The sequence below is a fragment of the Anguilla anguilla genome, chromosome 1, assembly GCF_013347855.1.
Source record: "Anguilla anguilla isolate fAngAng1 chromosome 1, fAngAng1.pri, whole genome shotgun sequence".
NCBI lineage: Eukaryota > Metazoa > Chordata > Actinopteri > Anguilliformes > Anguillidae > Anguilla > Anguilla anguilla.
In genome coordinates, this window is record NC_049201.1 from 45,153,308 (window position 1) to 45,177,770 (window position 24,463).

Here is a 24,463-nt window from a genome sequence, read left to right on the forward strand (position 1 = left end):
GGTCAATGTATTTAATTGCAATATTTAAAGTCCTATCCTTGTGCACCACCTTCTGTTTGCTGAAGATTATGGTGTTGGCAGTTATTTATATTTCTCTTGACCCTTGTATACATGTTTCGCTAAATGTTCTATCATGAGGAGGTAATTCATATCTCCATCACTAATGTGAAAATACTGGATATCGGTAGCAGTGAACAGTCAATGATATGCAGGTGGTGGCCAATGTCTGATTATACTGGAAAGGGCGTTGGGCAATGTCTGGTTATTGTTAAAATGGCTGTTTTTGAGCCAGACTGAAATTTGCAGTGAATCTCTCAGTTCCACTAATTATTTTATCTACTTGGTTCAGGAAGTAAGCTTATGAGTGAAATCATGTGGTGTAGCGCATGGTTGGAGCGAATACCTGCAGACACTGCAGAGTTGAGCAGCCCTGGCTTGGACACCCTTGCCTGTGAAACATCAGCAAGCAGAGCCATCTTACTCACTCCAGCTCCAGTTACAGTCACCGAGTTCTCTTCCTGCAGACATGCAAGCCATAATTATTGGTCGCTAGGACTGTCCAGACTTTTTGTACTCACTTAATTAATTGCTGAGCCACATACTGCTTTGCGTATGCTTGTTGTTCCGTATTCATTCACAGTTCTGTTTTTCATCCACTACCTGTAATTAAGTAATTAAATTGGAAGAAGCTTAGATAGAGAGGTCTGTAGAGAGCTGGATTTGGCAAGAGACACTTTCTTTGTAATTAAATAATTGGCTTAAATATGGTGAAATTGCCACTGACTGTTGATATGAAGATAGAAATCCAGCTAGTGCTGGAAAAAGCTGGCCCCAGATCTGCATATAAATGAATGGGATGTACAAAGCCCAGGAAACTGAGAGACTGGCACAGATAATTGAAATAATTGAACCAGCAATTGTCAAAGCTCATTGATTCCCCCCCCCCTCCATTCTTCTAAATCTATTTTCTTTAATTGCTTTTTCAAGAAGATAGAGCTTACTGGGTCAAGAGCTTACTGGTTATTAAAGCACAGAAGTCCTAAGGGCTGTCTTACTAACTGGATATGCATTGTGTCCCTGGCTGTTCTCTTAATTATTTTCTTGGATCCAGAATCAAGCCTTAATTTGGATCCTGTTCTCGTTATCTGTCAAACAAGAGTAGGGTAGTTTGTACGCCACTGAAAAATATCTTAAATAAATCAGTATACCTTTGCTTTTCGTGAAATTGATATCAAGGAGTTTTTTTCTATGCCATGATGAGGATGTCGTGTTTAAGAGACACTAGCCCACAGAGCAGTATAAATCAGCATAAATCCGGATGGTGATATAATTATCCATGCAGTCCTCATGACCACCTCATTTCATAGACGGAAAACATGTAGACTAGAGACATTTATCAACGAGTTGAATCTTGAATTTGTGCCATGTTGCTTTCAGTACCCCCTGAGTATAATGATTCATGCTTACATGACATTTACATTTGTTTTATTTTTAACTTATTCGTACCAATACTGAGCTACATTTCTCCACCAATATAAAATGGAATTTTAAATGAATTTTTGTTGGATGTATAAGCAACTTAATTTTACTGAAAACATGCAGACCCGTCCAGGGAATGTGTCTGTTTGTTTTCTGTGCAGGGAGAGGGCTGGAGGGAGGCAGGTTCATCCTGCTTTTCTCTGGGGTGTATTTTCAGTCTGCCCAAAGCTTTTCCGTCACTGCAAGTATGAACACACAATGCACCATTTCCAGAAGAACAGACAGGTTGATAAACACAGCTCAGGTGAACTGAACCACTGAGATTATATATTGAGCCATTCATTTAGATCTATGAAAGGAACAATGTCCATACGCTTGCTTGTCTTCGTGACCTCTTTGAAACAGTAGTATCGTTGTACTCCCTTGAGCCATGTTCCCGTGGTGATGTAAGATATGCTTGGTGCCCCCTCCAAGTCCTCCCCTGTCCGCGACTCCTGCAGTTTCCAATTTCCCATATTCCTGTAGCTGAATCCTGTCCTTTTCTGTCTTCTCTGCTCTCCTGTCCTCCTTTCTGTCCCTTCCCCTCTTTCTCTCTGACCCCACGTCTCCGCCCGACCGCCGTTGCTGACAGTGCCTTTGCGTCCAAAATGAAAAACAGGCAGATGAGCGAGTCCGGGCAGAACATGACCAAGAGCTCGAGCATGGGCGGGGACATGTGCAACCTGGAGAAGACGGACGGCAGCCAATCGGACACGGGCGTGGGGACCACGGAGGACGCCGAGGAGAAGAAGAGGCGCTCAAGCATTGGTGCCAAAATGGTGGCGATCGTCGGGCTCTCGAGGAAAAGCCGGAGCGCCTCTCAGCTCAGCCAAACAGGTAGGACCCGCCCACTGACCATCGGCCCGCCCACTGACCATTGGCCCCTCCCTTCAGCTTCTCTCCCCCATGTCTTTCAATGCTGCCATGATGACCAACATTTGCTTCCCTTTAAGTCTATTTTCTCCCTGGAACTCTAAGGACCAGGTCTTGATCCAGAGTATCCCAGATGAACCAAGAACCTAAATTCCTTGTTAACTCAATATCTCTTCCTCCTAGATAGCAGGAATCACTGTGGCTGTATATACCCCATAAGCTGCTGCTACTTATTTTGATACTTTATTCACAATGGCTTGCATGTGTGAAGACCACAGCAGTCCATCATGCATCATTTTCTTTATAGGAGTTTATCAAGAATACACAGGACCCTTCCTACAAAAAGACCCACATCACTTCAGTTCCTTTTAAAGATGAATCTTCAAAATGTCAATTTGTCCTGACTTATGTTTGGTTTTGTGCTCCAATTTGTGCTACTGGATTAATGCACAGTTTTCTAAGACTCGCAGCTTTAGCAGAAAAACTGTTTCATTTCTTTCATTTTGCAGAGAAAGGATTATCTTCAGACCTGCAGTGTCCATCAATAACTACTCTTTGGATTACCTTATCACTATATGGCCATTACATGCATTTACAAGCTGCGCAAATCTTGGGTCTTGTACTCCCTACGTAGATCTTTGATTTGTTTTCTTCTTGTTTTGTTATTTGTTTTTTGTTTTTTTGCTTGTTTGGTAATGTATGTTAAAGCTTGCATATTTTTTTTCTTTTCATTTGAATACACAGCGAAAAGACACACACACACACATCCAGCTAATCTCCCTTGATGGTAGCCATGACCCCAGGGACTCACTTTGCTAATTAGGGCCTTCAGAGTTGTGGAGACATTTACATTCGTCCCAGGCCCTGTTTTGAACCTGCTGCTTTGCTTCATTTCTTGCCACTCTGGCTCCAAGGTATCCATAGGAGGCATGATGAGCTCATTTTAGGCCTATAAGAGTCTGCTCTTCACCCCAGCATCTGCAATGAGTATCACAAATGATTGTGGAACATGCCAATCTATGTTGATTTTGTGTGTAGTCTGTTATGTGGGAAAAAACATTATTTATTCACAATTTCTAATGGCAAGATCACCTCTTGTAGCAATAAGTATTTTTTTAAACTGAATTACTTTAAATCACTTTATAATCCTTCTCAATGCTGTCCAGGTGGTTCAGATCTCAGTTGGGGCTTATAAAATGATAAATGTTGGCTGAAACCGAATGGCACTACCTCTGTCACAGTTATATTTGGAATTCTGTTTATCTGTTTATTTTGAAATGACACTGCATACAAAATAAAGTGAATGAGGAAGTGTAAATCAGAGGAAAGAGACAGAAATATTTTTGATTCATAATTTCTCTCGTCATGAGTCCGTCAGAACATCACAAGTAATATCTCCAAAAGCAGCAACGAGCGAGGGTTTTTTGTCTTCTCCTGTTGGGGGACTCCTTACTGCTCAACACACAGAACTAGCCTTGATGTGCAGAGGAAGTGTTTGCCATTGCCTTAGAATCATAAGCACAAAGTGAGCTGAAGTTTCTTTTATGTATAGAAGTTAAAACATATACAATTACATATTTGTGATGTTATTGTAAATATTTCAGTTACCAGACATTCATCTAGTGTGGACTAGGCAAATTAGGTTGCATTGACCTTTGACCTCAGCAATAAGACAATGAGGTGTTTCTGTTTGCAGTATCCACACTGCACCTGCACTGCCTTTAGTCCATTTGCATTGATACAGGAATTTTCATCCGGCCGAGGGCCTGATATTTTCTGTTATGCTGTGAAGAGCTGTGCGGGACTGAAGGTAGCTGACTTTCAGCCTTCATTTCCTGCCCAGCGCTGACTTCGTTTTTGTTTGGCCGGCTTTATTTTCTGCGCGAGGGCAAATTGATTCCCGACGCGCCGTCGGGAGCGTCTTTGTCCGCCGCCTTTTCACGGGTAATTGTCTGCGCGCGGACACAGGTTTCCCATTGGCCGAGACCCACGAACGCTAGATGAGTAACCGCGCCGCAGCCGTCTGCTGAAGATAAACAGGAGGCCGCACGCGGAGCCCAGCGGCACGGGCTCGGCAGAGCTCACGTTGAGCTCGAAGCCTCAAATATAGAAACCCCGATCTCGCCTTGTGATCAGGAAGGCACATGTTCCCCCTCAAACTGCCCCCCCCGCACTCCCCCCGCCCACCCTGCCTGGAAGCTTGTCCCAGTGACTACGCTCACTCTAAAGAAGACGCTTGATTTCCGTTGTGGGTTAATGAGATCTTCGATGGGGAACATTGATGTTTTGATTCTGGACCGCTCCAGTGGCGTGTTCACGCGGAGCAGAGTTCAGGTTCTGTTATTGCAATCGAAAAGCCTTGTTTTCCTCTCCTCTTTCCTGTGCATGCCTCACTCAAGCCCTGTGAAGCAGGTGAATGAAGGGACTGTGGTTTTGGGGGACTTAGTGTTGGATTAATTGGGGGGTCCAGTATAAGAAAGGAGTGCACAGGGTTGGAAGAGGGGATTTTTTTTGTCAAAATGGGGTAGTAAAATGAACAAGTAAATTAATTCATGAACTGCTACACTTATCGTCAGTAAAAGAATTACATGTTTTTTAAATCTTAAATGTTTGGTGAAATTTTAAAATGAAGTAATCTGATGCATTAGCATTGCTGTAAATCCCATAAATAACTGACAGTTCATTCTCTGCGAAAATATAAATCGTAGTATTGCCTGAAAAGTGAGTGACAGCAGTAAACCAAATCCATACAAATGGTTTCATTGTGCACAGAGTAACACTGCTCAAATGACTAATGTTATTTTACTCGCGCGTCTATGTGTGATTGCTGTCTTCCATCATTAAGGCGATAATTTTCTGTGTCAGAAGTGAACATATGAACACAGGAGTTGAGCCATGGCCCATCTATCTCTAATGCGAATAATGTATGCCATATTTAATATATGTAACATTAAGAAGTCGCCGGTCAGAGCACTGGTTTGCCAAAATGCTCTTCTGAAATTAAATCATGAATGCTGCACATAGAAAAGTGGGGATTTTAGCTGTGCAGTGATGCTGCAATTTTTGTGCTGCAAATTCCAGTTAATTGTTTTAAATCCCAATGTCATAATTCCATAGATAAATTTACCATACAAATTTAACAGGATCACAATCTGTCATTTTTGAGAAGGAACCTGGCTTGCTAGCTCACCTCAGCCTGAATAGCATGTGGCAGCCCAGTAAACAGCTTAAATCCGACGCCGTATCAATATTTCACTCAATGCTTTTAAGCACACCAGTGGAACCTGCCTTGAAATCCTTGGCTGTGTGAGCACCAATAGGGAGCGTGCCTGCCATCCACGGCTCTAGTTTGTTGTTGCTTCGCCCAGCGGGACTAGCCGCTAGCTGAAGGATTACCTGCAGCAGATGTAATTTAAGGAGGTTGTTCTCATTCTCAGTGGCGTAGCAAAGCAGCTGGACACCAGAGCAGCTGAACTCTGTGCTCTCGATGTGCGGTCTCTGGGTTTGAAATGCATGCCGCCCAGTCTCCACCTCAGGAGCTCTATCTAGAGGGAGAGAATGTACTTTCTGAGAGGTTCTCTGCAGTCTGATTTGTTTTTAGCAGGGTTAAGTTGGCGTTGGCTTTAATTGATGCCTGTATCTGGAGTTCCGCTACACAAGATCAGGGTTCTTCAGAAGTGACTGATCAATGGTTTATTAGAGAAGCACAGCTTTAGAGAGTTGGTGGTCTTATCTCCCATTAGTATGCCAACCTGGTCAGGCTCTTAGAGTTTCCAGATGTCCGGTGTTCGACTGGAATGTCCAGTTTCCTAATTATTTGTACAGGTCCAGTATGTGGTCGCGACCGGGCAATGTAATATCTGGGTCTGAGTAATTGATTGTAAAAATTTACCACTGGTACGTAATGAATTTGCGTCTTGCCCAACCCTCGGTCCATGACTCATTCTGATACCAGCCCCCCCGCGCCCAGTCCATGAAGCCACAACCATGCACCATCCCCGGTTCGCCATCAGCTCTGACAGCGATCGAGCTTACGGCTGTGCATGTTGTCTGCCTTTGACAAATTCTAAATCTGGCAAGAGTACTCGTAGTACCATAAGGTTACACTGTCTGCCCACGTGACTGAATCTTCTCTCCAGTTCACAACCTTTTTTTTCCCCCTGATATTCATATTTACAGTCTCTGGCTAAAATCACACTGCTGCCAAAAACAGTATCTCGGGAGTGAGAGAGATTTTCTTGCACATGATCCAGGCCTTGTTCGAATAAACTGACACAAGTAAAAACTGAAAAGTACTGCAGATGTTCGAGGTATGAAATTTGTGTCGGCAATAAAAGAGAATGCTGCTCAGCGAGGCGCAGCTTTAACGTAAGGCAGTGCGTTGCAGTATAGAGTTGCTTGCTTCATGCCGAATGGGCTCATTTATCTTTTCGATGGTGTTCTGAAGCTACTTGGTGAGAATTTCAGACGCAGCTGCAGTATTAGTCTCTGGAGGATGTGATCAGTTCAGCAATATTCATGAATATGCTGAAACAGAGCTGATTCATAAAATTAGATTGTTCTTCGCACCACGCAGTTTTCTTAAAATCGCTGGAAATTATCTCCCACCCGACGCTTAATCGTCCTCTAAGTCTATGCTTCCATCCCTGGCTTTTTCAATGAGTTGTGAAATCCGCGTCAGCAAAAAAAATACTTTGTCATTGACAAATTCTCGCAAGCCGTAATGAAAATGTATGATGTCCATTGCTTTTCTTCATTGAACATTTTTATTATCTCAGTAGCAGGCACTAAAAAAAACATTTATGCTTTTATTTAATTGCTTGATTTGATAGAATAAAGTTGTCATAGAGAAGACCTTGGTTTTGCATTCTGTGCTGCATTACAGTTTGTCCTACAATATAGCGTGCATCAACATATTAACATGTCATTGTATATGTTAAACTCTTAAAGGCATTGATATATGGAATCTTATTCACAGGCATCATTCATTTGCACTGAAGATTCTCAGAGGGATATAGCTACCCTCTAGCTTAGAGGTTGAATAGCTCTGCCTTAGTAATGATGTGGTTCCTGCTGTATTTCTCCGTGTTCATGGACCTTGAAAAGGAATTATCACATCTTTTGGATGAGCCATTAAAGTGAGATCTTGACTCACTGTGGTCATTAAAGATCCCATGGTGCTTTTTGAAAGAGAAGGGGTGTCAACTCCAATGCCCTGGCTAAATTCCCACTTCAACTGCTGCTCTATATCTGGCAATATTATCATCCTCCTGCTTCTGATTGGCTGCGCAGTCCCTTCCATTCCCTAGGTACTCACTGCACATGAGAACTGCGGAATTGTTCTCACTTGTCCTACCTTGTTAAATGCTGGAAAAATAAATAAATGAAAAAACTGTATAAGAGACTTAAATATTGGTATCAGGGGAAAATCCCACCCACAATTTCTAATGACTTATCAGGTTTGGAAAAAGGAATATGAATCTTAAAAATCACGACACTTTAGATTTAATTGTATGAGAGATTTTTCTAAAAATATATGCACATAACAAGAGTAAATCAAGCTCTTTAAAAACCTTGAGTCTTCCACATTCAAAATCAAACATTGAAAATCAAGGACACATGAAGGTTCTAAAAACATTATTATTATATCACTATTTGTGCAGGCAAATAACTAACTGAAGCAATGCAGATTAGGTAACACGCTCAGGGATAGAACAGCAGCACTGCAACCAGGAGCTGAACCAAAACATTCTGAACATTCTGAATGCATTTTTACTATTTTACTTTAATAACCAACCCCCAGAACAAGACGTGTGCATGGACAAGATATGGGGATGTAAAAATTTTAAATGTTTTACATTTGTTAAATTTCTGCTTAATTTTACAAGTACTCTTTTACATTTTACAAGTCTCTTTTGTTAGATTACTACCACAATACCACTCCAGATGGAACTGGTCATGGTGAATTTTTCCCTGAACCATACATAACGGCACCAGAGTATCCAGTGGCTGTGTCTGGTTGATAAAGCCCTTTATGGAGGGAGCTGTTCAGGCCTGAGACCAGCCTGAAGGACACGCTGAGTGTTCTGGGGAGGCTTTCATGAAACCCACTCTGAACATTGTTTACCAGAACTCACCTTGGGCAGCCATTAGCTGTACTGGGTTCTGTAAATTATGGGTCCTTGTTTTGATTGGCCAATTCTCATCCTCAACCCCCCGATGACAGTTTGGGTTTCCCCTGAAGCAAGACCTCCGGCCCCCCCAGTGCAAGAGCGATTTGCACGGCAGCCCAAAATGGCGGACAATCGCTAGTTTCACGGAAACGGCAATCGCTAGTTTCGCGGAACGGAAACGGCAGCTTGTTCTTCGACCGCGCCTTTGCAGGGAGCTGGGACCTGTCTGGTCTGCCGTGACGCCCTCCCACCTCAGACTCTCCTCTGAACTAATAATGAGCTTCAGAGCTTAACGATTCAGTCACTGCATGACCGCCATTTTTGTAGCTAGTGTTCCACTTCCTTTACAACGGCATATTGGAATTGATCACCACGGGAAACGCAACACATTGCCTGTGGTCTCCATGGGTACAGACAGGAAGCATGTCGGAAACAATTGACTTCAGTACAAAGTGTCTGTGCCCAATCTAGGTTTATTTAGGTGGTTCAAAATTAGAATAAGCACTAAAGTGTGCTGTTGTTATATTGAATTTCACCAAAGCTAGTGGGCTTGTCGCAGTGTTCTTTTTAATCGGTGGCATACACTGCATGAGCCTACACCGGTCTTATCTTCACGCTGTCAGTACCAGTATTTTTTAATTACAATTTCAAAATAAAAAGTGCATTTTCAGAGCTGAAGATTGATGTTATCAAATGAATAGTAGCACAGTACATAGCCTACTTGTCCTTATCACTGATTAATTACAGCATTAAAAGAGTTGGTGTTGGGAACACTCAAATAAACCTGTGATGAGCAATAATGTTACGGGTAGGACTTCACTTTGCTAGGCAACTGCTTGCAAGACCTAGAGTTGTAAATAGAATGCAGGCCTATTATGTAGTAATTATGTAAGTACAGTGACATTGATAGGTTACAGTTTTCTAACTTATTGTTTTCATTTGTTTGTTTTTTTATTTACAGTATATTACATTTTGCAGCTGTGATGTCACTGTATTTATTTGGATTCTTTGTGCTAAGTATTTTGCTAATTAGTCAAATTTGAGTGTTAAACTTCAGCCTTGTCTCATGAGGGAATCCAGCAGCGAAGGTCAGTAATATCAACAATGTTTCAGAGAGAAGTAACACCAGTGTCAAAATAGTAACATCATTACAAGCCAAATAGTTGGCTTGGAACGTTAATCACATTGGAAGGCTGCTGTCTTGTGTGTATAATCTGAGTTTTGTGTGCAGTTTCTTTTGTTGGCCCTTGTAGACTCTGTTTGTAAACCCCACTCGCACCTCCTTCGTCCTCAACCCCACCCACGCCTCCGTTGAGGACGCAACAAGCAAAATATCAAAATGCCAAGAGTTGAGGTGGTTGGAGATATTGAAAATAGAATTTTTAGCAACATGAATGATTCCGTATTGATGGTAACAGTAATTATGCAGTGTTATAACGATCTTTACACTGAGTGCACCCCTTAGCGTGTAGGAACATCATACAGTAGCTACTCTTTAGTGCCAGTGCAGCTCTTTTGTGTTTTTCCTTGTTCAGTATTTATCTATTCTAGGCCCTGTTTCATGAAGCAGGATTACTGAGTCAGCTGGATAACTGCACTCAGTAAAACTCAGAACCCTCCCATATCTGGAAGATGGACTGAAAAAGAACTGTTCTTGGTTTTACTCTATGCAGTTATCCAGCTAACTAAGTAATCCTGCTTCCTTAAATACCCCCAGGACATTTAGTTAGTACTGGGATTGAAAGTGGAATAAGCAACATTAGCAGGTCATAGGTCTATCATAGCTAGCTAATATACTTGTAAAGTGAATGACTTTTTCATGAAGTTATCCATGGCCTTTTCAAAGTTGCTGGCAACTTTGTTAGCTTTGTTAGTGAAGTTGGCTACATGCAACATCTACTAGATAGCATGCATGCTCTATCAAATTCATTTCCCTTGATTGAAATAGATGCTGGTGCTGGTAACTAGATAGAAGTAACGTCACTTATAGGTCTCACAGAAAACAGGCAAACTTCAGCTGACGCCACCAAAGAAAAGTCATTCCAAGGTGGACTCCAGTTTTTAAACGAGCACTGTCGGATTGTCTTTTTGCTTAGCTGTATCTAGGCTTTTTGCATCTGCCGTTGCAGCAGCTGGCTTGCTAAAAACAGTTTGTTGGAATCTGATCCCAAACCTCAGGCTCTGTAGCCACACCCTCCCCTCCCCATACAGAAAAGAGCACCCTGCCCAGAAACATCCCAAACACATTTTAGAATAGCAAATCCAGGTAAAAGGTGCACAAATTTGGCTAATATGTGTAAACTCTGAGATTGCCAGTGCATCATAAATATGCCTTAGCATTGCTATTTTATAATATTTTCTAATAAAAATCCTGCATAGCTGCATATCCTGCATGCTTTTAATTCCCAAATGCATTTATGTAATTGCGAATCAGAATTAAGAACAAAGTTTAATTGATTCCGAGCAAGTAAAATGTTTAGAAATACCCAAGCTTTCTGAGGTGTAACTTTTTCTTAGACTTTCTGCTTAGACTGCTATCCTTATGACTGCTGAATCCCTTTAACCAGCACAAGTCTGGTTCTGCTACTCAGCCTGCTCTCCTAAACACTTCTGAATCCCTTTAACCAGCACAAGTCTGGTTCTGCTGCTCAACCTGCTAGCCCGAACACTGCTGAATCCCTTTAATCGGCACAGCAAATTAAGTGCGGTGCTGCATTGCAGGCAAACGGGTTAGAAAACTGGAGTGAATGCTGGAGTGATAAAGGAAAAGCAAAGAGCAAGCTATGGCACCAAATCTCGAGTTGCACAGTTTTAAACACTGATCAAATGCCCTCCAAAATGGGAGGCAGTAGTTAAATACAATCTTCAATGTACAGATCAATATATTATGGAACCAGATGAATAACACTGTTAGATCATTTCTGTTGAATGATCTCATCCTGTAATGAAGACTGCAGGATGCTGACCTGGTGAAATCCAATCACGTGCATTGCTTTTGGTAAGGAAAAGAGCGCATAAGATGGCCGCCTTGCATTTCTCAGACAGTCTGCAGGGTCTCGGGTATTTCCGTCATCACGTTTCTGAAGTCCAGGTCTTGATGTCTTGTGGAGTCGAACCCTGGCTCTGCAAAAAATAGGCTGCAAAAGGATGCTGATGTTATACTAAATCCCATGGTGCCGTGCTGTTGTTTTTCACCGGTCACAAAGTGAATTCATAAATAAATAAGCACTTTACATTTACCCGAGCATTTGATGAAATCAGCATTTCACCTTTTGCTTTATATTAGCCTCCAGAAGTAGGCTGCAGGCTTGATTGCATTATTATAGATGAACCATACAGTACTGTAGGTGTGTTGACCTGCTGGAAATTGCTTTGGCCTGGCATCCTGTCACTTATAGCATGGCTTCTGTTGGTTCCTTTATCCATAATTACTGGTAGTTTAGATATTGCTGTTCTGTTGCTTATACTGGCCTTGACTTATATACCGGGTATGTGTCAAAGATTTGTATAAATGAAATTATCAAAATTTTTCAATGTTTACTTGGCATTTACTGTTCTGTATCATAGTAGCCAACCCCTTCTTGCATAATTTGTATGATTGCCTTGAGGCGGAGCCCGCTAGCCGTGTAACGCACCAGGCCCGTTCTTTCTCTTACGCGCTGAGAGAGAAACTTCGCGCTCTCCGCGATCGAAGCGAGGCACGGCAATTCATCTTGGCGACGAGTCCCCAGCACCCCCCCCCCCACCCCCCCCCCCCCCCCCCCCCCCCGTCCTCGGCCCTAATTAATCTCAGAGGGAAGGAGCGCGAGACGGCGGCTTTGTGAGGATGATGCATCGCGCGTCTCGCCCGAGGTGCGTGTCCAGAGCCTCTCCGGCGACGGCCCCCGCGGCAGCGCACCGTAAGGAACGCCGCCACGACGGCCCCGGCGTCCCCTCAAGCGCTCTCCGGCTTCAGACGCTAATTACGCGCCGGCCCACATTTCAGTCGCCGCTTCTTCGCCTTTGTCTTCGCTTTTAAATCTCGCCTGTTTAATGTTTGTCTTCCCCCCCGTTTGTTTGTTTTGTTTGAGGTCGTGTCCTTGTCCTTTTATCACGTTCAAATTTGAACAAAGGAAATGTGTTGCGTGTGGTGAAAAATCTCCAGCACAGGCACAACAGTGATTGTAGCATTTTCAGCGATCCAGTGATTTTGCATTGGATTTTCCGTTATGTAACATCTTTACATCACAAATACAATATTTTGCAAAAAAAACTGCCTTGTGTACAATTGGTAACAGTTAAATTCTCTTCTTTTGGATATATTTGATTCTTGTATTGTAACTTTTTCATTGTTTGAAAAGTACACATTTATGAGATGATTTGGGAACTTGAAGTACAGAATTTCAGAATTTGGTTTTCCGTGTTTTCCGTGGCAATGCTTGTTGTCCAGGGACACTTTTACTGATAATTGGGTGAGTTCACCCTGCTGAAGGAGATGGATGAGGGTGAATTGGCAGTGTATTCCACTGCAATTTCTGATGGGTTTCCAATAGACTGGGGCGAACTGTTATTCCAGGGGGTCAAGTGCAGATTAAAACCTGCGGCAACAGCTGTTTTAGTTTCTAATGGATAAAGCCATCAGATTCAAATAGCCAGGTAATTGTTATTTAATGTGCTAAAGTGCTTTATGTGTTCGCTTAATCGTTGCTAATAAATAAGTTCCTACTGAATTATGCATGGCATAGGGCACCGGTGCGATCATGTGTATCAGTCTGCAATAATAACGTGCTTCTGAGAACTCATTATTTATAAGACAATTTGTACTTTATTAGTATTGGTTCATTATGCAGGCATTTAAACCCCTTGCAATGCGACATTAGCATTTTGTGTTCTTAATATTGTGTAATTGATGAACTAAAGGTGTGCCAAGTTTTCCAGAAAATCACCAGCTTTTCCTGTGAATGAAAGAAAAGATGTAATGCTGTCAGAGAGGGTGACAGAGATGAGTAGCCATAGCAACGGGCTACAGGCTGGCTGCTCTGATCACTGTTCGTGAGCAGTAATTACACTCATTTGGGCGGCGCTCTGTGTAATGGCTGACGCCGCGGTCCCTCCCGTTAAGCTCACCGCCTTTGTCTCTCCGGTGCTCTTCCCCATACAGAGAGCCTCATTTCAGTCTCCTCACATACCAGATGCAAGCTACTGAAAACATGTTCCCTGCTCATAACAGGCCTCCATTCAATATATTTTTCCTTAACTTTCACTCGGCATTAAGTTCTAGTGTTCAGGTCTTGGACTTTATTTTTCTCACAAACACAGTTGGTCAGATTCATTTTGGTGTTCGCTGAACATTCAAAAAAAAAAAATACACACTTGCATTTAATTGTATCGACTGAATTCGGACTAGAGTATTTTCAAATTGGTAAGACTGATTTTACCAGCTGTATGTGACCACATCTGGGTTGCAGTTTCTTCTGTAAACTCTCCAGTGTGCCGCCATTCACATTGTCTGTTGATTTAGGCACCACCACACTTTTGGTCCTCTGTCAGGTCGTGATAACATTACATTTATTTGGTCGACGCTTTTATCCAAAGCGACGTAGAATGAGTGCATACCAAAGCTCATTGGAACAAGTACTCATTATGTAACAGTTATTAATAGCTATGATCCCATTAAGTCCAGTTCATGCAGTAAGCATAGGCTAGGTCAGAGAGTAATGTTAAGTCAAACTAGGAGGCATGACAACAAGCCACAGCATCAAGATAACGATGCAAGTGCAAAATGAGTGCTGGATGGAGGTACATGCAACATGAAAGTGGTAGAGGAGGTACATATGTAACATGAAAGTGTTACAGGAACAAAGTAGAAGGATACAAGTGATAAGAATGATCTTTCTATTGGGAGTGCCCTGCGAAGTGGTGATAGTTAGTCCAGGTATAGTCTGAAGAGATGTGTCTTCAGAGCACAGCGGAAGATGGGCAATGAGGGAGCGGTTCATAGAGGAACAGGGAGTTTGTTCCACCTCTGGGGAGCTCGGGTGGAGAAGCTCTGTGGTAGGGACGAGGGAGAACCATTCACCCGGGGATGGCGAGGGGTACAAGTCGCCCTGCTGCGGGAGAGCAGAGTGGTCAAGCTGGCGTGTTGGATTGAATCAGGTCCTGTAAGTAGGCGGGGCCTGTCCTGTTGACTGCAGTGTAGGCGAGGGACTTTGAACCTGATCCTGGCAGCGACCGGTAGCTTGTGGAGTGATAACAGGGCTGTCCAGTGGGAATGATGATGTAACTCCTCTTGCTTAGGCAACCTGATACCAGATTAAAACATTGGTCCAGCCAACATGCTGATGTTTACAGTTTTGTATGTCAATATATTGATGGTCTAGAAAAGCGGCAACATTGCTGAGCAGTGTTTTGCTATGCAACACATTTGTGCGTGTGTGTGCACCTCTGCATGTGCATTACTTTGGGATATAATTAACTATGGAAAAAATAGGAAAATCTGAATTGCAATGGCAAAAATGGGGCCACTGTGTTGCTCGTCCTATTAAGGCACTTGCCGTGTTCTAGTGCTGGGTACATGCCTCATGTCTAGAATCTCATTGGACCGTGCCAGTGCCGGGTCTGTGACCGGTACGGTACTGGATATGACACAGAGCATGGGGACCTGCAGGTCCGCCTCTTCCGCGGCCAGGTGACGGTGAGACTGACATCCTGAAAGGCGGGTCCTACGGTAGATACTCGCCATTGCTATTGCTCAAACGGTGACTCACACATTCCAAAATTCTAGTTCCCAAGCTGAGTCAGCCGCGCCCACGTAAGTCTGTTCCTCTTGCAGATATTCAGCTAAAGCTGCACTTCCCCGATTAGGCTACATTTAGACACAAATGCTAAAAATAATTCACTGTAGCTCTTATCTCTCAGTTTGCGGAGCTGAATCTGAATGAGGAAGAACCCGCACTAGAGGGTGAAACTTTAAGTTTTAGGGATTTTTTTCCAACAGAGATACTTTGTCCTAGTTTTTTGAAGAGTTATTTCATATTGTCACATTTGGCTCATTGGAGAGTAGTCTTAAGCGCCATTTTCAGTTTTGTGGCCCAGTCAGTTGCGGAAAGACACTTCCTGCTTTAACCCCTTCAGTACAATGACATTAAATAAAAGCCATGTCAGCATGACCGTGCAAGTTTGGTTTCCACAGAAAACTCAGAAGAACGCTATTGTTGGATCTCAGGGACTGGCGGTGCATTCACCTTTCAGGGATTTCAGTTATTTGTTCATGTTTAGCACATTCACATTTGACCGTTTCCAGGCTGTTCAACCATTCATTTGCGGTTGAAACCATTTTTTAAGAATCTCTTTCACCTCTAAATTTCAACTCCCTGGTCTAACGAACAAAGCAAAGCCGGGAAACAACCGTTTAGTTCTTGGTTTACCTTTCTGTTGTTTTTCTTCACCAGGGTTTTCATTCAGCCGAGATTAATGAAGTGCTCGCGACCTGTAATGGGGCGGAGGGAAGCGGGGGGGGGGGCTCTCCGAACACAGAGTGAAGCCTCTTCGCCAGAGTAAACATGTTTTCTGCTCGCGCACTCATGTCTGTGGCCTGCTGATGTCATCGTGAAGGACAGCAGGCCATATGGTGGGCTGTTGCGCGCAAGCGATTGCTCAGATAATGTGCTGCCCGTTTCGGTTCTCTCTCAGATCTCGCCGTTCCGAGCCACTGCCTGGCTCTCTGTCTCGTACCGCTGGACATTTATCTAGCGTGCGACACATCGGTGAATTGTTGAATTAGGCACTTACGTGTCTTGGTGCGATTTTGTTTTGTCTGTTTTGTGCATATGCGTACCATGCTTGGTGAGAAGGCTGTGTGCATGTACTGTATAAAAGCTGGTGTTTTTCAGGAATGAGGATTGTTATCATTATGTCATTATAATTAAATCTAAGCATTTTGTTATTGTGTGATTGGAGCATAGTGTAATCAACCTATGGTCTTCAAGGACATATCCACTATGTGGCCAAAAGTATGTGGACACATGAACATCACACTCATGTGTGCTTGTTTAACATCTCATTCTAAAATTATGGCCATTAATATGGAGTTAGTCCTCCCTTTGCTGCCTTCTGGGATGGCATTTCACTAGATTTTGGAACATGGCTGCAGGGATTCGCTTCCATTCAGCCACAAGAGTATTAGTGTGGCCAGGCACTGATGTTAGGTGATAAGACCTGGCTCACATTCACCGTTCTAATTCATCCCAGAGGTGTTTGATAGGGTTGAGGTCAGGGCTCTGTGCATGTCTTGGTAAGCTAAGGAAGACCTCTACAGTTGATGACCAAAGAATACTCACCATAATGAAGAAAAGCCCCCAAACACCTAACGCCCTATTCATTCTGCTACTGCTATCAGCAGTTAGGTCATCAAGGAAAACATGTGAGCCAGTACCTGCAGTAGCCATGCATGCCCAAACGGTAACACCCCCGCCACCATGTTTCACAGATGAAGGGGTGCTATGGATCCTGGGCTGTACCTTTTGGCCTTCATACTTTGCTCTTGCCATCACAGTGAATCTTGGCATCAGTTGGTCTCATCTGTCCACGAGATCTTTTTCCAGAACTCTGAAGGCTCTTTTAGGTACTTCTTAGCAAACTGTAACCTGGCCATCCTGTTTTTACATCTAACAAATGGTTTGCATCTTGCTGTGTAGCCACTGTAGTTGTGTTTGTTAATTCCTCTGCAGACAGTAGTTACTGACACATCCATGTCTGCCTCCTGAAAAGTATTTCTGATCTGTCAGACAGGTGTTTCTTTATATGGTGAGGATATTTCAGTCATAAACTGTAAAGTTCTTCCTTGGCCTACTAGGCCCTTTGCAATTGCTGAGCTCACCAGGGCTCTCTTTCTTCTTAATGATGTTCCAAATGGTTGATTTTGGTAAGCCATATAATATGTATAATGAACAGTATAAAGTGTATGTTGTGTAGGGTACGTACAGTTATGCACATTTACGAACAGCGGTTTTAAGGAAGCTACATGTGAGTGTCTTTGCTTCTGCTTTGAGAGGCTCGCAGCCCAGTGCGGGGGGTGATGGGGCATCTGTCAGGGGGAGGAAGTGAGGCTGGCTCTGCCTGTGTGGGGACGGTCAGCCGAGAGACCGCAGCAGCCACAGCAGGAGCAGATCGGCCCTCTCTTCTGTCAGCGCAGGTACCGAAGAATGTAAACTCTATTAGGCGCTGTTTACGCACGCGGGACCCGCGGGCTGCCATCCGTACGCCCGCTGATTTTTATCAGACCTGTTTGCCGAGCGGCTCGTCTGTGGAATTCTCCGCATTCCAATCCACGGACGCGGTGATCTTCCGGGCATTTTTAAATTCTTGTGCTGTGAGCGTAGAAGCGGTTCTCTTGTGAGGTCAGAACGGCAACGGTCACCCTCAGTCATTCATTGCAGTTTCATTTTAAGAAGTCATACTTTCCCTTGTAAAAGTTCCCTTTGTGTAATGCTACTTTCTGGTTATCTATGTATTGCATTTTAATTTGGTGCAATCCATTTCCAGTTACTGTGCCCAATTTGGATGTGCCATTTGAGCCTCGAGTCACTGTGCCACCCACACCTGCTAGAGAAAGGGTGTTCTTATGAAAGATTTATCTGCTGTTGACAATTCTATACGTCTCTGGCCATGTAGTCCTACAGGAGAGCAGAGACAACAGTTGGTAGTCTGTGTTTACCTGCCGCATCACAGGAAGGAACTAAAACAGAGACCCTGGCTGATTTAAATCCACCCTACCCATGGCAGGACAAGCACAATTTCATCCCACCATTATAGACTTCCTGTTTCATGTTGAGAACCACTCTGGTTTAAAAACATATCCCATATGGACACATATGTTAAGCGAAAGATTAGTACAAAGGGCATATACAATACAAAGTACATATGCACTACCTGCGGTTGTGGTTTAATATGTTTGATTTCTGTGGATAATTTCTGCTAAAATTATAATGCAACAATCCACTCTGCATTTTCTTCAACGGTGCCAAAAATGAAAATGAAGCAACCGTTTTAAAATTTCTGTTCCTTCCCAATCGGCATCTTTCATTTGGCATGAATATGCGTTCCTGTTTGGGTGCCCATCTAACCATCTGATACATACGCCATGTGCTGTTGAGTAAATGCCCTTTTTTGGCAACACTGGATTATCCAGTTCGCGTTGGGATTGAGCAATAAAATGATGGATGACAACAGCCATTGTCTGCAGTTGCGTGTGTTGCAAGCGCCATGGCGGGTGACCGTTCTGGCGTGAGGGGTCTGGCTCGCGGTGTTCTGTTTGGGGTGTCTGCAGTACTCAGGAGTGGAGAACCAGCGGAAGCAGAAGAGGCTCAAAGGCAATCTGAAGTGATTTGTCGTCAGTCACCCCCCCAAACTCTTACCCGCAATGAAAGGGCCCAGGAACTGCTTTGTCTGATCCTGGTTCGGGCCTTTTGATGGGTACCAGGTTCTCTCTGATGGCCTCTGAAAAACATGCTCAAAATTTTCCACTGTTAAGCGTACGCTGGTATGGACTGTGCAATGCTCAGTCTTGAAGGTTTTACTGCCAGTATAACAAGTTAATTTCCCTCTAATTGTCTTTAGTTGTAGACTATAATTGCCTTGTTTATTCCTCTGTGTCGGTTTCACAGAAATTAATTCTGGTAACTTTTTTTATCCCTTGACCGTGGTTTGTGTACTTCTTCATTCTCTATTTCTGGAGCACAGAGTGACTCACTATGAGCAGAACTGGCAGAGCTGTCATTTATTCTAAAGCACAGAAGGTTCGGGTGGCATTCTTGTATGTGTGAGATTCTATGCGCCATTGTATGTCCTGTATTTCACGCTTTTCTATTCAGACACATTGCAGGAAATAGCTTTCAGAATCTATTGCTACACTGTATGTTAATTCTAAACCATTAGCTTCTGATTTTAGTGCAATGAAACAGGTGTGTGGATTGTGAATGTTTATTTATCTGCCATGGCCGATGTCCCATTAAATGGAAATGGTTTTGATTGTTACGAAAGATGTGTATGATTGTACATCCTTTGCAATTTGGAAGCACGTCTGTTCAGGAACAATACAAATATAATTTTCTGAGAACGCGCTCATGCTGATGGCTGTGCAGTTTGTGAAATTGATTCATAAGCAACATAGTTAAATGTTCTTTTGCAAAATGATCAAAAAGTGCAGCCGCATTGTTTTGAAATGCTCTTTAGAACAATATCCAGATGGACGACTTGTTTATGCCTGCTTGGGAAATGGAGCAGACAAAAGAAACGAAATATGCGATTAACCTTATTCTGTACAAAAGGTCAGTGCCGAATACGATTTGCCAAACAAGCCATGTCGATGGCTATTATCTGTCTGCTCGAGTGCCGTTGTCCGACGCTATCTTTGCGCCAGGAAGCACATGCGTGTTGTTGTCCTCGGTGTTCCTGTCACCAGGAGATGGGAACGGCAGGAGCCATGTAGCCGAAAGTTGGGTCAGCCCTTCGTTCCGTGCGAATGGCTATTTCTCTCTGCCTTTTGTCCCGGGAAGGAAAAGCAACGCGTCCGTTCGCGTGGGATGGTAACAAGTACAGGCCATTATTTGTGCTGCATATCACGACCGTGCCATCTTTTCTGGTGGGGGAAAGAAAGAATTAGAGTTGGGTGTTTTTTTAAGCGTGTACAGTGTGTTCCTAACGTGGAACATTGTGCTTTTTCGGACTACTGTCTCCAGCATGATTTAGGACAAAAAAGCTTCCCTCCTCTGTTGAAAGTCTCGTAGGATGGAGTAGAGTCATGTACTGTGGGGAATTTCCCATCACTCCCCCACTGTTTTGTTTATCTTTTTTTTTTTTTTTGAATTCCCGGAGCTGGTTCTGCTTCCCTCAACTCAGGGAAGTGAGCAAAGGGTCACCGTGAAATATTTTGTTTGTCAAAAGAAAACGTAAGGTGGTGGCCGGTTTCATACTCAAAAGCGACGGACAGGAGCCCCGGTATGACTACAGTGCGGTCGACTCATGACTCACCAGAGATGGGGCAGCATTACACGCTAACACCTCTGAGGCTTAAAATGAGAAGTGGAGGAGTCCCTCCTCAGAACTGTCACATCGAGCTGCTGACTGTATCTGATAAAGAGTAGCCCGGTCACAGAGCGTTTACTGTACTGTACGCTAATGTTCCACTTTCACGGATTCCATTCTACAACACGTCTCTGTGTTCACCAGAAATGAGAATACGCCATTAACTAAATAATTACTGAATATGATATAATTATCTTGGGGTTTCATTGCATTTATGTTAGTATTAGACATACTGTTACTATATTTACCAGCAGAAGCTCCAGTTGTGTGTTAACTGGTCTTCTCTGCTTACCGTAGACTTTGGCCGGGACTCAAACAAACATTTTTTCTTCACAGTTCAGCGATTGCCAAAATTAACTCATCATTTATTTTTTATGGATAAACACAGACTTGGATTTCATTGTGAATCAAATTTAAGCACAAATGGCCTGTGTTGTTGCAATATATCAAATATGTTCTAGTGTAGTATCATGATTAAAGATAAGGCTACATAGAGAATTAAAGAAAAGGTTAGATACAGGGCCTGGTAACATGACTGCATTTGTTTCCCTGCTGGATGACCTACACCCATACAGAGCCAGTACAAACAAATAAGAGGCTATTCTTGTTTGCTGCTAATTGTGTGTCTGATTCATGTGTTAGCACCTTTTCACTCTGCATGCTACTCTATGCTACTGTAGCAGCAACTTTTATGCTGATTTGAGGTGAGAATTCTGCTCAGAAATCGGTGCATTGCAGGTGTTGTTTATTTTCGTATTGCAGGTGTTGTGTATCAAGACTATTATTTTTGCAGGCAGTGGGTTAATTTGTTCATTTGTCCAAACACCTGGTTAAGAGGCTGCCATGTTTGTTTTTTTGTATTCATTGACAAAATGGACTCACAGTCACTGTGTGACAGTGACGGTTCTGATGCCTGTTTAATGAAATCCTGACGGGGTGGTGTGATGGGTGTTATTGGTCTTACAGACAGTAAATGAGTTTCTCTTTTGTCTAAGGAAGTCTTCAGAGTGTACCAGAGTTTAAAATAAAATGAGAGCAATGTGAATAAGGACAGTTTCGAAAAGTCTGATTGCAGCAGTCAAGGAAAATCCAAGATCAGCTGCAGTGTCTCTGTTCTGTGTCTTATTTATTGTATCGAGGGCTCAGCACTTACTTGTACAGGTACGTGTTCGATATCTAAGCCAGCCAACCAATTACCTGCTTATTATTATTGTTTGCATTTATACTTTTAAAGAACTAAACGGCAGAATCAGGCGCTTTTTTGTAGGCAATCCGAGTGTAGGCTAGTCTTCTGATTTCCCTCTGATAATTCACCAGAATTCTGCTCTTCACGACATTTGGAAAAGTGTACCTGTGGGCCATATTAATTAAGCTTGGAATTTCTCTCCTGCCTTGGATCTTTGAGCAGTGAGAGGCTTTTAACTAAAAAGGCAATAACTGGAAATGCTGACACCAGACGTAAAATGTTCGTTTAATTAAATGTTCTGTTAAATAATAGATTCGTGTGAGAATTTAAGGGATTGTGTTCACCCTCTTGGACGTTTACCCATAGAGTATTGTTAGGACAGGTTCCATCCACTCCCACCCTGAAGCTATGTCCAGTGGAGCACATATTTTCTGCATGGGGTTAGAAAGCATGGATGTTCCACTGTTCCCCAGATTCTGCTTTGATTCTGCTTTGCTTCTTATGAATCCCGTTGGAATCCGTCATGGCTGATCTCTGTAGTGGAGGGAGTGCAACAGATTATCCAAACCCCAACTGTCTGTGAAAGCAGTCGTGCACCACCTCCAGCCATTTCAAGGAGCTGCACAGCTAGCCTCAGTCAGTCATGCACCACCTCCAGCCATTTCAAGGAGCTGCACAGCTAGCCTCAGTCAATCATGCAGCACCTCCAGCCATTTCAAGGGGCTACACAGCTAGCCTCAGTCAATCATGCAGCACCTCCAGCCATTTCAAGGAGCTGCACAGCTAGCCTCAGTCAATCATGCAGCACCTCCAGCCATTTCAAGGAGCTGCACAGCTAGCCTCAGTCAATCATGCAGCACCTCCAGCCATTTCAAGGAGCTGCACAGCTAGCCTCAGTCAATCATGCAGCACCTCCAGCCATTTCAAGGGGCTACACAGCTAGCCTCAGTCAATCATGCAGCACCTCCAGCCATTTCAAGGGGCTACACAGCGCTTCCTCTTTGCGTTTCTACACTGATGACAGTAGTGGTGCTGGGATGTGCTGAATTTTGGCATAAATTATAAGGGTATATTTTTTGTAATTATCACAGGGGCACGACTTGTAGTTCACCTGCCAGTGAGATCAAGCATTAAGAAGCTAAGTCTTCAGCTCACGTCCTAACATGAACTCCCAAATGTGCTGGTCTGGTAAATATTTCTGTTGTGTGCATTTTGTGGTGATAAGCTCAAGTCATGCAAAAAGTACAGAGGCTCTCAATTTAGTATCAAAGTTTTTAAAGAAAAACAAATGAATAAATAATGATCAAATCCTCAGCCTTGACTTTTTGGATCAAATTTTAAAAGCCTGGCTTTGCATTTTTTTTTCCTTGGTCATAACAACGTGGACCCCAATGTCTGGCCATCCAGTTAATGGTAAAAGAGGATCTTTGAAGTGTTAACTCTAAGAGAATCTGAGGGGTGCACATTTGCTGAGAGTCTGTGCTGTACCAACACCTGCACCTGAATGCCTGCTCCTGAACACCTACTGAGAGAAAAAGAGGCTTCCGGCATGGATGGAACAAGCAAGCGTGTAGGTATGGTTGCTGTATGGTTCTCAGCAGACACAAGCTACTCTCCTCATTCCAAGTTTATTAGCACCCGAAAAAAAAAACTTGGTTCCACTGGGCCGTGTGCTTCATTGTTCTGCGTGCAAGTTTTTTATTCAGCTAGATTCCATTTCGCCCCGGTTTAAATCAACCGAATATATGCACATTTTCTAACGGCCGCTTTATGAAGATTAGGGTTAACCGTGGGTCAGCTCGTGGAGGCCGTCCACGACAACGTGCCAGGCGAAAAGCACGCCGCGTCCCTGCCAATGCCGGCTGCTGTAATTGGCCGGTGGAAGCGGCCGCGCCGCCAGTCTCCTTGAGAGAAGGTGCGAAGTTTGGTTGTCGTGACAAAGCCGTCGAAGCGGCGCACGCCGTCTCTGCGTTGCCTAATGCCCGGGGGGGAGCGCATTGACATTCGCCAAAAGCCTGATGTCGAAGTGAGCAGACAGCAACCCATTTCCTCCGCTGCGTAAAAGAGGTCGCATCATTTCCTCCCGAGGCCAATTATCTCCCCCGATCTCTCCGTCGATGCGTTTCCTGTTTCTTTGACGGTTCATTCAAAAGGGCTTTTTGCGTTATGAGAAAAATGGGAAAATGAACGAACGCCGAATGTTCGTCACCCCCCGCGTGGAAGTGTTCGCGCTCCTCTGGAGAGCGCAGAATACTCTTTCACAAAACGCTGTGGAGCCATTGCTGCATAAGAGGACGGGTTCGATCACTCGGATGACTGCGGTCACCCCTCGCGTTCTCTGCTTTCCTCGGGAGTCATTTCAAACTGCCGCTCGCCTGTAATTAAACCCGGCTTGTATCAGGAGCCGGCGTGATGCGTGTGAAATTTACTGCGGATTCATGTTTTTCTCTGTTGGTGGAGGGGCATTTTTTTCTAAAGAAAATTAGTTTTGTGTATGAATGTGACAATGGGACAAGCATTCTCAATATGACTGTGGTGGGGGGGGGGGTGTAATTGAGCAATGGGAAAAGCTTGCTGCAGTCTTTCGTGGAAAATCACTGAGCCAAACCTTGAGGTTGAGGGGGGGGGGGGGGGGAGCGGGATGGAGGGG

General features: G+C 43.6%; 1 protein-coding gene across 43 annotated transcripts in view; it reads left to right on the forward strand.

Moving 5' to 3' along the window:
- The window catches only part of rims2a (regulating synaptic membrane exocytosis 2a), a 254,152-nt gene that overhangs the window by 219,173 nt on the left and 10,516 nt on the right, over nucleotides 1-24,463 (forward strand). For 31 of the 43 annotated variants that reach the window (XM_035416438.1, XM_035416459.1, XM_035416489.1 and 28 more), the window contains one exon: nucleotides 2,111-2,355. The exons of 11 other annotated variants lie outside the window; for them this stretch is intronic. In XM_035416438.1, the coding sequence (XP_035272329.1) occupies nucleotides 2,111-2,355 (245 nt within the window). The remainder of the gene's footprint in view (nucleotides 1-2,110; nucleotides 2,356-24,463) is intronic. One more of the 43 variants, XM_035416437.1, reaches the window with a different exon arrangement.